The sequence below is a fragment of the Bubalus kerabau genome, chromosome 7, assembly GCF_029407905.1.
Source record: "Bubalus kerabau isolate K-KA32 ecotype Philippines breed swamp buffalo chromosome 7, PCC_UOA_SB_1v2, whole genome shotgun sequence".
Lineage (NCBI taxonomy): Eukaryota > Metazoa > Chordata > Mammalia > Artiodactyla > Bovidae > Bubalus > Bubalus kerabau.
The window spans coordinates 10,510,654-10,524,462 of NC_073630.1; the positions used below are offsets into that span (position 1 = coordinate 10,510,654).

The window sequence follows — 13,809 nt, forward strand, 5'->3', positions numbered from 1 at the left end:
AATCTACAATGCATATTTGAGTGGACTTGCTGTTTGCACTTGTGGTCCAATTTATGATTAAGCTGGAGAATCAGAAACAAATTTGTACTTTGTCTTTGAGCAGTGTACACTTGAAAGAATGCATTAAATCCAATAATCTCCCTTTCTCAAATGCCTTTGTTAGGTAACTGAGCACCTCAGGGGGATGCCCCCTCCTCTCTATTGTTTTGTGGACTTAATGTTCTAGTCTCTAAATAGGAGATGAAAAAGAATACACAACTCAGATCTGGATGGTTCAGAAAATAAGTTTGTGTTCAGCTGGGGGAAATGTCACTTGTTTTTCTGGTCAGCAGTAAACACTGGAAGGAATCCAAGCCAGCGTTTTTGCCTTCCTTTTCTCTCTTTGTGGTTACTGTGTTGTTCAGATGGTGCAATATGAAGCTTGCAAGGCCAGAGAACATTTCTCAGTCCATCTTCATTGATGGTGTGATCTTTGACAAATGTTTTTCTTCTTTATCACTGTTGTAACACTGTCTCTAGTTTTGATCTTTATAGCAAAAGTAATGGTGGTTTTGCGCTGTTGAACTTTAATATCAAACTTTTTGTTTGATATCGGAATGCATTCTTAAACGTGGTTATGTTATACATCATTTTAATGTGCATTTATTGCTTTATATTATTTGTAATGACTTATTACTTGCTGTTTATTTTATATTTATTTTAGACCAGGAAATTATGCTAGACAAAAAGCGAATTCAAGCAATTTTCTTGTTTGAGTACAAAATGGGTCATAGAGCAGCGGAAACAACTCACAACATCAACATTTAGCCCAGGCACTGCTACTGAATTATAATGCAGTGGTGGTTCAAGAAGTTTTGCAAAGGAGACGAGACATTTGAAGATGAGGAGTGCAGTGGCTGGTCATCAGAAGTTGACAACAACCAACTGAGAGCATACACAGAAGAACTATACAAAAAAGGTCTTAATGACCTGGATGACCACGATGGTGATCCCTTGCCTAGAGCCAGACATCCTAGAGTGTGAAATCAAACGGGTCTTAGGAAGCATCACTATGAACAAAGCTAGTGGAAGTGATGGAATTCCGGCTGAGCTATTTCAGATCTTAAAAGATGATGCTGTGAAAGTGCTGCACTCAATATGCCAGCAAATTTGGAAAACTCAGCAGTGGCCACAGGACTGGAAAAGGTCAGTTTTCATTCCAATCCCAAAGAAGGGCAATGCCAAACAATGTTCAAACTACCACACAATTGAACTCTTTTCACATGCTAGCAAGGTAATGCTAAAAGTCCTTCAAGCTAGGCTTCAATAGTATGTGAATTGAGAACTTTCAGATGCACAAGCTAGATTTCGAAAAGGCAGAGGAACCAGAGATCAAACTGCCAACATCCATTGCATCATAGAAAAAGCAAGAGAATTCCAGAAAAACATCTACTTCTGTTTCATTGACTATGCTAAAGCCTATGACTGTGTGGATTACAACAAACTGTGGAAAATTCTTGAGGAGATGGGAATACCTGACCTGAGAAGCCTATATGCATGTCAAGAAGCAACAGTCAGAACCAGACATGGAACAACGGACTGGTTGGAAATTGGCAAAGGAATACGTCAAAGCTTTATATTATCATCCTGCTTATTTAACTTATATGCAGAGTACATCATGGGAAATGCCAGGTTGGATCAATCACAAGCAGGAATCAAGATTGCCAGGAGAAATATCAATAACCTCAGATATGCAGATGACACCATTCTAACGGCAGAAAGTGAAGATGAACTAAAGAGCCTCTCGATAAAGATGAAAGAGGAGAGTGAAAAAGCTGGCTTAAAACTCAGCATTCAAAAAATTAAGATCATGGCATCTGGTTCTTTCACTTCATGGCAAACAGGAAAATAATGGAAACAGTGACACACGTTATTTCCTTGGGTTCCAACATCACTGCAGATGGTGACTGCAGCCATGAAATTAAAAGATGGTGGCTCCTTGGAAGAAAAGCTATGACAAACCTAGACAACATATTCAAAAGCAGAGACATCATTTTGCCAATAAAGGTCTATCTAGTCAAAGGAATGGTTTTTCCAGTAGTCATGTATGGATGTGAGAGCTGGACCATAAAGAAGGCTGAGCACTGAAGAATTGGTGCTTTTGAACTGTGGTGTTGGAGAAGACTCTTGAGAGTCCCTTGGATTGCAAGGAGATCTAACTAATCAATCCTAAAGAAAATCAACCCGGAATGTTCATTGGAAGGACTGATGTTGAAGCTCCAATACTTTGGCCACCTAGTAAAGAGCCAACTCACTAGAAAAGACCCTGATGCTGGGAAAGATTGAAGGCAGGGGGTAAGGGGACATCAGAGGATGAGATGGTTGGACGGCATCACCAACTCAATGGACATGAGTTTGAGCAAACTCCAGGGGATAGGGAGAGACAGAAAAGCCTGGCATGCTGTAGTCCATGGGGTCTCAAAGATTCAGACATGACTGAGCGACTGAACAATAACAACTGAGAGCATCACTGAAGCTGAGCCTCTTACAATTACATGAGAAGTTGCTGAAGGACTCAATGTTGACCATTCTATGGTCATTCGGCATTTGAAGCAAACTGGAAAGATGGAAAAGCTCGATAAGCTGGTGCCTTATGAGCTGACCGAAAATCAAAAGAATTGTCATTTTGAAGTGTTCTCTTTTCTTATTCTACACAACAACAGTGAACCATTTCTCGATTGGATTGTGACATGCAATGAAAAGTGGATTTTATATGACAACTGGCAACAACCAGCTCAGTGGTTGGATCAGGAAGAAGCTCCAAAGCCCTTCCCAAGGCCGAACTTGTACCAAAAAAGATCATGGTCACTGGTGGTTTGCTGCTGTTCTGATCCACTACAGCTTTCTGAATCCCAGCGAAACCACTACATCTGAGAAGTATGCTCAGCAAATCGATGAGCTACACTGAAAACTGCAATGCCCGCAGCTGACACTGGTCAACAGAAAGGGCCCAGTTCTTCTGCACAACAACTCCCCACTGCAAGTTGGACAAGTAACACTTCAGAAGTTGAAGAAATTGGTCTATGAAGTTTTACCTTGTCCGCCATATTCACCTGACCTTTTGCCAACCAACTACCACTTCTTCAAGCATCTTGACAACTTTCTGCAGCGAAAATGCTTCCACAACCAGCAGGATGCAGAAAATGATTTCCAAGAGTTCACAGAATCATGGATTTTTATGCTACAGGAATAAACAAACTTATTTCCCATTGGCAAAAACGTGTTGATTGTAATGGTTCCTATTTTGATTAATAAAGATGTCCTTGAGCCTAGTTATAATGATTTAAAATTCACAGTCCTAAACTGCAATCACATTTGCACCATCCTAATATAAATGTCCTCAAGGGTAATCCATATTGTGCATGTGTCAAAAGTTCCTTCATTTTTAAAGGCTGAATAATACTCCACTGTAAGGGTATTCTGCACTTTGTTTATCCATTAACTCACTGTTGAACATTTAACTCATTGACGGACATTATCTTCTACCTTTTGGCTATTGTGAATAATACTACTATGACTATGAGGGCAGAAACAGCACTTTTGGGTCTTACTTCCAGTTCTTTTGAGTATACACCCAGAAATGGAACTACTGGGTCATATGGTAATTCTAAGTTTAATTTTTTGAGGACTCACCATAACTAATTTCAATAGTGGCTGTACTATTTTACATTTCAACTAGGAATGCACAAGTGTTTCAGTGTCTTGTCATCTTCAGCAATACTGGCTATTAGTATTTTTTTATAGTAGCCATCCTATGGGTATGAAGTGGTATCTCACTGTAGATTTGATCTGCATTTTGCTGATGATGGGGGCTTCCCTGATAGCTCAGTTGGTAAAGAATCTGCTTGCAATGCAGGAGACCCCAGTTTGATTCCTGGGTTGGGAAGATCCACTGGAAAAGGGAAAGGCTACCCACTTCAGTATTCTTGGGCTTCCCTTGTGGCTCAGCTGGTAAAGAATCTGCCTGCAATGAGAGAAACCTGGGTTCAGTCCTTGGGTTAGGAAGATTCCCTGGAGAAGGGAAAGACTACTCACTCCAATATTCTGGCCTGGAGAATTCCATGGACTTGATAGTCCATGGGGTTGCAAAGAGTCGGACACGACTGAGCGACTTTCACTTTTACTTTGCTGATGATTAATGTTGTGGAGCAGCTTTTCATGTGATGATTGGCCATTTGTATATGTTCTTCGGAGAAATGACTATTCAAGTCTTTAACCCATTTTCTAATTTGGTTATTTTTGTTGCTGAGTTTTAAGAGTTCTCTATCTGTTCTAGATATTAATTCCTTATCAGATACATGATTTGCAAATATTTCCTCCCATTTTGTGAGTTGGCTTTTTATTCTGTTGACAGTGTGGTTTTTTAAATCACAAAATTAAAAAAATTTAAAGGAGTCCAATTTGTCAATTTTTTTCCTTTTTCCTGTGCCTTTGGTGTTGCATCTAAGAAATCATTGCCAAATTCAATGTCACATAGCTTTTGGCCAATGTTTTCTTCTAAGAATTGTATAGTTTTAACTCTTACATGTAGATCTTTGATCTACTTTGAATTAATTTTTGTACATAGTGTTAGGTAAGGGTTCAACTTGATGCTTTTGCGTGTAGATATTCAGTTTTCTCAGGACTATTTTTTTTGAAAAGACTGCTATATGGCACTTTTTGAAAATATGAAAAAGCAGCCCTCTTGAGACTCAGGGTCTTGGCCAGTGAGATCCTGGCATCTCTAATGAGTTCCACATACTTCATACTATAAAGATAGTATTATCAAAGCACAGAAAAATAACAAATGCTGACAAGAATGTGAAAAAACAGTACTCTTGTGTATTACTAGTGGAAATGTGCTTAAGGTGGTAAAATTTATATTATGTGTATTTTATCACAATTAAAAACTTTTAAACTGTTAAAATGGCAGATTTTATTTCTATTTTACCACCAAGAAAAAAAGGAAAAAGCTCCATAAGCAGAGGTGATGTACCTCAATTTAGAGATACTGTTCTAGTCAAAAAGGACAAGGAAAAAACAATTTTAAGTATACAGTTATCTGGGTCTAAAGCACCCAAAATACCTAGCTGACTTTATCATCTTGGGTGAAACATCAAGCAGATAATTAAACAAACAACCTGCTTATTTGTTCTACCTTCTAGTTAGTAACCTGAAATAGGCTTATGAACAAATACAATGTCTGGTAATACACTTCTCCAAGTTATAACATCAGATAATAATGATAATTTTAAGCATTATATTATGCTTAGAAAAATAAACTATTAACAATTTAATAAATATTACCACATACACCGTCCCCCCCTACAAAATCACAAACACAGAAATTCTAGCACAAGGTGCTGGAAAGTAACCCCCCTGAAGCTGTCTGTTGTTGTTTAGTCACTAAGTTGTGTTTGAACTGTTTGTTTTTTTTTTTTTTGCAACCCCATGGACTGTAGCCTACCAGGCTCCTATGTGGGTTGCCATTTCCTTCTCCAGGGGTTCATCTTGACCTGGGGATCAAACCCATGTATTCTGCATTGGCAGGGAGATTCTTTATCATGATCAACCCAGGAAGCCCAATAATAAGAGATTTTCACCTTAAAATGATAATTTAGAAAACATGTATTATGCTTAAGGAGAAAAGTAAATGATTAAAAATTTAATAAATGTTACTCCCCCAAATCACAAACATTGAAATTCTAGCACAGCACAAGTTGTTTGGAAAAGTAAGCCCCCAGAAGCTATTAAAGGTGAGTCAGAAAGAATTTTTCTGCATATCAAGATAAGAGTGGTATAATTTTCAGATCTCATCCAGTGTCTATTTAAATCTGAATTTATCCAAAGCTAAATTTTTTTCTTCAACATAAATTCTGCAGTTAGAAGACTTTCATAAAATTGATGCTTCCTGGAATCTAGGAATAAAAACAAAATCCTAAATATTGCATTTGTGTACCAAACAACTAGTTTAGAAATAAATCTAGCTGATGTTCCTGATTCAGGAAAACAAGAAAACATCTGAAATTCTGAAACTGACCCTAAGCAATTCCAAACCTGCTAAAATAGTAATTTAGCTTCAATTTGCACCATGAGTATTAAAACTAGGGCTGAAATAGATAACAACTGTTAATTTAAGGGTTTCAGTGAAGCACAATATGAGAAGGGGAGAGCAGAGGAGGATCAAGATGCTAAAAAACAAGTATTAGGTAAGTGAGGAGCCAACATTTAGAGGCCAGGTGAGCTGTTTAGATCCCACCGCATAAGACTGATTATAGGTATGCAGTCTTTGAAGCATATAGTCAGGATTTTGCTAAGGTACAGGCAAAGATGGGTTCTAGGTATGTGCATAATCCAGGAATTTGTAAAAAAGAAGGAATTCATGGGTCAAAGTTGGGTGGGATGGGATGAAGACAGGACCTGACCATAGCTCCTAAGGAAGGTGAAGGCAGTGAAGGGAGATGTAAGCAGGTACAGATGAGGAGGAACAGAAAGCAGAGATCAAGCACTCTACTCCTAGTGGAAATGACCAGAGAAATCAACACCTGGGCTTGTGGACGCTGAAGACTTCGATAAATAGAACTACCAACAGATCCCAATCAGATCTGACTGGACATTACCAAAAGAATTCAAACAACAGGCTGCCTGTGGCCCAGAGAACATCTACTCCAAGTTGCTTTCACACTAATCTGAGCAGTTGAGGTAAGGGTTCCTTTTCTGGGATTCCAGCCTAGACTAGGAAATAAGTCAGGGTATGGGCGTCTTTGCCAAGTATGTTCTGTACCTTTAGTGTACAGGTCTGTGTTTATTTTGCAGCAAACCCTTCACTAAGGGTTTGGCATAGACTGTCCCTTTCTTTCATTTCCTTAATCACTTCAACAGGGCAGGTAATCTCTAATAAGCACCTGGGGAACAATGACACCTACTGTTTGAGCTACTGTAGCTGCAATTAAAAAAAAAAATGACTGCAGATGGTGACTGCAACCATGAAATTAAAACACTCTGGCTCCTTGAAAGGAAAGCTATGACAAACTTAGACAGTATATTGAAAAGCAGAGACATCATTTTGCCAACAAAGGTCCATATAGTAAAAGCTATGGTTTTTCTGGTAGTCACGTATGGATTTGAGAGTTGGACCATAAAGAAGGCTCAGTGTTGAAGAACTGATGCTTTCAAACTGTGATGCTAGAGAAGAGTCGTGCGAGTCCCTTCCTTGGACTGCAAGGAGATCAAACCAGTCAATCCTAAAGGAAATAAATCCTGAATACTCATTGAAAGGACTGATGCTGAAGCTCCAATACTTTGGCTACGTGATGCAAAGTGCTGACTCACTGGAAAAGACACTGATGCTGGGAAAGACTGAAGGCAGGAGGAGAAGGGGGCAGCAGAGGATGAGATGGTTATATAGCATCAATTCAATGGACATGAATTTGAGCAAACTCGAGGGGACACTGAAGGACAGAGGAGCCTGGCGTGCTACAGTCTATGGGGTCACAAAGAGTCAGACAGGACTTAGCAAGCGAATAACAAGCTGCAATAAACTTGCCACATGGGACAGTGACAGGTGTAGATTTGTAGCTACTATTTCTTTCTTTTGCAAAAAAGGACAAATGGTTCTATGGTGAGTTAGGTTAGGCTGGAGAAGTACTGGAGTTAGACAAGACAATTCTTATCAGAGAAAATTATTAACCCAGAATGAGAATATCTGAGTGTATGTCTATTTATAAAAGCCCTACCTTACTCAAGAAAGGCTTGAAGACAATGGAAATGTCCAGTAGATTAACAAGTGGTTTAGCCATGATTGTTAGACGAGCAATTGCAGAAACTGCAGTTCTACAAGGTGAAAGGTAGAGCACGGTAACAAATGAAATGGCCCCTCTCGTTCTCCGTCCCTGTATTCCACCTCCTTCCCCCAGCCACAGGGAAGTCCTGGAACCTCCATTAGAGCACCACAGCCTCTCACTCTGCTCTTCATTTCTACTCTAGATTCTCTCTCGTTGTAGATAATGCATCTTGTGTCCACTGCAATGGCTGGACGCCAATCTAATCTCTTGTATCTGAGCTCCTTTATGGATCATCTATTCTCCTTCCTCTGAAATAGGAGGCCTGCTTTGCCCTTATCTTCCCTCTGTTCTGACCTGGTCTACCTGAAGACTGCCCACTCCCAAACTTGCAGCCACTGAGATTTGCTGTTCTACTTCATGTTAGACATTTCAGAACAAACCACCAAATGGAATAGCCTACCATTAAATACCCATCCCCACTACCAGGCTGCTTGTGGTTGAACCAATTTTTGGTGAATACACATCTTAGATGTATCTCATCTCTTGATTTGGCCTTTTCCTCCTCTGAAAAAGCTGACCAATCAATACTATTGATATACAATATTTAATATTCAATATCCCTAGCCAGGGAAGACACCATTTTGCAACTACCAATCATGTTTTACTTCTTAAAGGCACAGAAAAAATTATTTTGGATTTAAAAGAGCCAATTTTGATTTTCAACATGTTAACAAATCTTTATGAAATTCATTAGTCATACAATTATGCCCCTTTCCTAACACTGCAGCAAAGGAATTATAATAAAGTGGAGAGAAAGGAATGGAAAACAGGATGCTAGAAAAATTTATTTAAATATATTTAAAACATTTAAGCATTCATTTGCTCTTACTTGAGGTAGTACCAAAAAAAGTGCACAGATTTATAAATTAAATTATCAGTGGACATGTTAATGGTTCTAGTCCAAAAATCTAGAAGAACCTAATCATAATGAACAATCACATAACACTTTTTCTACTTGAATTCTGCATGCTAGAATAACCCAGGAAAAGTCAAGCTCAAACCAGCCATGAAAATAATTTGGAAAAAAAGATTCATGTTTTATCAACAGATTCTTCCTGCTTCATGTCAAGTAGGCAAAAAACAATCTAAATTAGCTTGGACCAATCTAATTCTTATATAATTTCTAAGATTACCATGTAATACTTTTCAGCAAAGGAAGCTACATTTGAAAATCTTAATTTTGGGCCAAATAATTGCTAGTTTTGCATTTATGAAGCATCTCCACTTAGTTTAAATTCCCCTCATGTGACAAGAATGGCTGTTGGTAACGTTTCCTTTTTCTACAACTTTACCTGGACTGTAAATGTGGGCAGTATGCATGTCCCCCCACCACTTCCATCATATTCTAGTTTTTATTACTCTTAATATTCAAAGGCCAAATAGGGTCTATCATGAGTTCAGTAAATATGTTAACTTTCTTTACATTCTTTTGCTTTCATTCTGGCAGTACAGAATTTCTTTTTCAAGAGTACAGTATTACTCTAGGTAATTACAAAACTTACACTATAAAACACAATAATATGTATCTGAAGACTTATGATTTTTATAAGCCCATTTTCCCCACCTTTTTAAGAGTGGTAAAAAATAAAATTCAATGCTATGCAAAACACAGATTGATGCTACCCAGAGTAATAAAAGTAAGACAGATCAGAGAATAGTTCTCATTAGTCATCAGGATCTGGTGCTACAGTCTTCTGTACTGTGTAGAACTTAATTTCCATTAATATACGATAATCATTTGCTTGATATTACTGTGTGTATTTACATAATGAATACTAGCATCCCTGTGTACCCAGCAACATCCTCATGGGTTTATAGCAATTGCACAGTCAAGATAGCTTATAAACCAGAATGTGCTGGTTTGGCTGGCAGGAAACCAGAATGAATCAAATGGACCACCATGCTGTTTCAAACTGATATCCCAAATGTTCCCTCTCTTGCCACAAAGTGACTACACAACATGCTTCAAGTCTCTAAAGGGCAGAACACTACTATAAACCAGTTACTTGGTCAAGCCTGATGTCCTACGACACATTTCAGAACTATGATGGTTGAATTAAAATCTAACTCTAAGACTATTGCAACAAATCAGATTTAAAAACAAACAAAATATGGATGTCATATCCTTACACTTTTTAAAAAGTAGAATTCAAAATTGAGGAAAAGTTAAAGAAAACTTCAGCAATTTAAACTTGAATTTATAGTCATATTTTTTTCAAATATATTTTCTAAGCCTTTGAAGTAGGTAGGTAGTGAGGAAAGAAATGCAAAAGTAAGAAAAACCTGGCTCTAGGTCATTACCTAAATGAGGTGGTTCACTGATAATCACATCAATACAAAAACTTTTTAGTATGTAGGGAAGTGATCTCATCTAACATCTACTTTGATGTAAACTTACCTGTTTCAAGAGTTATCATTCTGACTTTGTGAACTTTAAAAAATAATCCCGAACTCCATGAACTTGCTGAATATTAGTTTCATACTTTACTACCATATAAAATGATCCGACATCACCCAAGACTACTTCAGCAAGTGAGCCTTAGAGACCTCCCTACTTGCATATATGTGTGGAACAGAGTTTTTAAAATTTAGATTACAGCCTCATCATTAGGCAGACTTTAAAATTAAAATGGCTACTTTGACATCTTTGAATTTAAAACCAAATATCTTATTTTAGTCTTTTCAATTATGTTAAAACTTTTTTAAGATTTCTTAAACAAAAGAGAGAAAAATATAGCATGAACATTATGGTAAGGGATTCTAATAAGCTTAGTCTGGCTATAGGACAGAATATTCTATTGAAAAGAATTAATGTAGACAAAACCAAAGAATTCTTAACCCTCCCCCAATTCCCTGTAACAGACCAATAAAAATCAAATAAATACCTCAAATAGAAAGGTGACATAGGTCTTTCATCTTCCTGCGAACTAAAAGGAAAATGAAATTTGAATTAATTTCTGTTAACATCATAACATCTCAATTTTACTAAAACTCTATTCCCCCTATCAAAAATTTTGTTTTGACACATTTAATCTCACCATGGAGTAAAGTTAGTAGAGTACACTCTACCTTGGACCCAGCCAAGACCAATTACTTCTTCAAGGGAGATCAAGAGAGGTTTCTTTCAAGATTAGCCTAAGGCGAAAGTAATTTACATCATACTTTCAAGAGGAAGTGTTTAACTACCTTATTCTAAAAGCCCAAGCCCATATATTATACAAACTCTTAAAATGATTACATACTCAATTATCTCAATAAAGTTAATTACAGCTCATTAACATGATATGAAAATAAGAAAGAGTCAACAAAATATTCCTAAGTGTATGATGCTCTAGCAATGCCCAGGCACCAGTACACAACGCTCTTGCTCTTTGCCTTCTGCAGCTACACCCAAGGTATTAATGAAGGTAAGTGTAACAAGAAAGGACACAAATGAAACTACTATAAAAACAGTTTAATTTCCTCAAACAACACAGAAACAACATGAAGCTTAATTAAAAGTATTTAATTAAAAATATAAAAGTATACTACAGTGAAATATTTTTCCTTTCTTTTACCTGCTTTTCTCTTTTGATAAATGACCTCAAAACAAATAATGAGTCTCTCCCCTTCAGGTCTACTAGAGTGGACTTTGAACTTTTTTGATTATGCACTTATGCAAAATTTGCTTTTAAGTAGCCATTCCCCTGGATATATGACTAGGTATCTATGTTAAATGTGTTCAACATTAAACAGAAAAAAGTATAAATGTATTAGATAGTTAATCCAATCCAATTAATCTTCTTGTACCCTTGTCACTGATGAAAAGAGAAAAGTTTTCTTTATAATGTTACCTTGGCAATCACCAAAAATCTTATTACAAGTTGTAGTATAACAGAGACACACACACAAATCTTATTACAAGTTATAGTGAAACACATACACACACACACACACACAAACCCCCATCAACCCTGCCCTGGAAGTAGAAACGGTCTGGCTACAAGACGACATATAAAAAATGACATTATTTTTTCACTCTCTCATGATTTTGATTTCCAATGTCAACATCACTTAGGAATCTTAGTGTTTATCTTGTCAAAGATTTTGCTGTTTGTAATTGATTGTGCCAGTTCTTCTCAAGTGAAAGGTAAATGGATAGATCAGCTTTGTTCTTGACTCGAATATGGATGGGCTGAGGGCAAGGCTTGATGAGTTACAGGCACTAACACCTGGGAAACCTCCAGGTATCTTGGGAAGAAACCCCTGGAGCCGTGCTTTACAGGAGTGATAACTTTAAGCCAGACCAGCACAAGGGGCTTACATATTTGACATCAAAATAGTCCTTGAAAACACTTAACAAATTATAAACATGTTAGAATTGGGTTTGTTTCCTAACCAAGGGTTTGGTGTCAAAAACAGTAAGTGTAACTGACACTATGCAAAAGATAGGAACATGTGAGCAGTGTACTAAATACATTTTTGCCCAGAACAGATTCTTAACTCTAACATGCAACAAATATTAAAGAAAATTAACAAAGTTTCTCTAGTAAACATTCAGTTAACAATAGGGATGGTTTTCTTAAAATTCAGAAGTGCCTTGGGAGATAATTTAATGATGCAGAGTTCTGAACATAGCTGTTCATGTGCTTTGGCCAATATTTTGTGTGCATGCATGAAAATGTCCTTGTAGTCAACAGAGGCAATCAAAATCAAATTTCTTCCTTTACATCTTCTCTTCTTCACACATCTCTTCATCAGTGAGGCACTATTTTGTGCTTAACATTAATTATCTCATGTAAATCCTCACAAAAACTTCCCTGGTACTTGCCCCTCTCTTGAGAACAGCAGGCTCAGAGCAGGCACATAACTTATCCAGGTCACACAGCTGCTGCTGCTAAGTCACTTCAGTTGTGTCCAACTCTGTGTGACCCCATAGACAGCAGCCCACCAGGTTCCCCAGACCCCGGGATTCTCCAGGCAAGAGCACCGGAGTGGGTTGCCATTTCCTTCTCCAATGCATGAAAGTGAAAAGTGAAAGTGAAGTTGCTCAGTCATGTCCGACTATAAGCGACCCCATGGACTGCAGCCTACCAGGCTCCTCCGTCCATGGGATTGTCCAGACAAGAGTACTGGCGTGCGGTGCCATTGCCTTCTCCCAGGTCACACGGCTAGTGAAGTGCAAACAATAAACATACTTTTTGTTGTTCACTGCCTTGCCTTCAATTTTAGTCTATCAAAATATGATGGGATGAATGTCCTCATTCTGGCACAATATCTTGTGGACTTTATAAGCTCCATGCCATGCTTCTGATTATAGCAACTCTACACCAACCTTAGTCAAAAGTCCACTCATAATGCTTTATGCCTGATAGCACGTACAAGGTGATTAATTTATTAAAATGTATTGGCACTATGTCAAGAATGCCTCTTGACAGAAACATGAGTTTTTAAATCATGAGCAAATATATTTTAAATTATTTTTTTGGAGTATAATTGCTTTACAATGTTGTACCCCTGTTTGTATTTCCTTCCCATTTAGGTCACCACAGTGCTTCCCTGGTGGCTCAGTTGGTAAAAAGTGTCGGCCTGCAATGCAGGAGATCTAAGTTTGATCCCTGGGCCGGGAAGATCTAGAGAAAGAAATGGCAGTCTACTCCAGAATTCTTGCTTGGAAAATTCAATGGACAAAGGAGCCTGGCAGGCTACGGTCCATGGGTTCGCAAGACTGAGCGACTAAACCTACCGAGGTCACCACAGAGCACTGAGTGCAGTTCCCTGTTCTATACACTACTTTCTCGTTAGTTATCTATTTTATACATAGCAGTGTACATATATCAATACCAATCTCCTAATTCACCCCCCCTTTCCCTGCCCCATCCCATCCATATGTCTGCTCCCTACATTCACGTCTCTCCTTATTTTTTCAGGCTGCATTTGCACAAGGTAAATTTGTCAATGAAAGACA

At 37.9% G+C, this 13,809-nt stretch overlaps 1 protein-coding gene across 11 annotated transcripts in view; it reads right to left on the reverse strand.

Moving 5' to 3' along the window:
• The window catches only part of FAM13A (family with sequence similarity 13 member A), a 330,402-nt gene that overhangs the window by 75,625 nt on the left and 240,968 nt on the right, over window positions 1-13,809 (reverse strand). For all 11 annotated transcript variants that reach the window (XM_055587622.1, XM_055587621.1, XM_055587620.1 and 8 more), the window contains one exon: window positions 10,748-10,789. In XM_055587622.1, coding sequence (XP_055443597.1) covers window positions 10,748-10,789 — 42 coding nt within the window. The remainder of the gene's footprint in view (window positions 1-10,747; window positions 10,790-13,809) is intronic.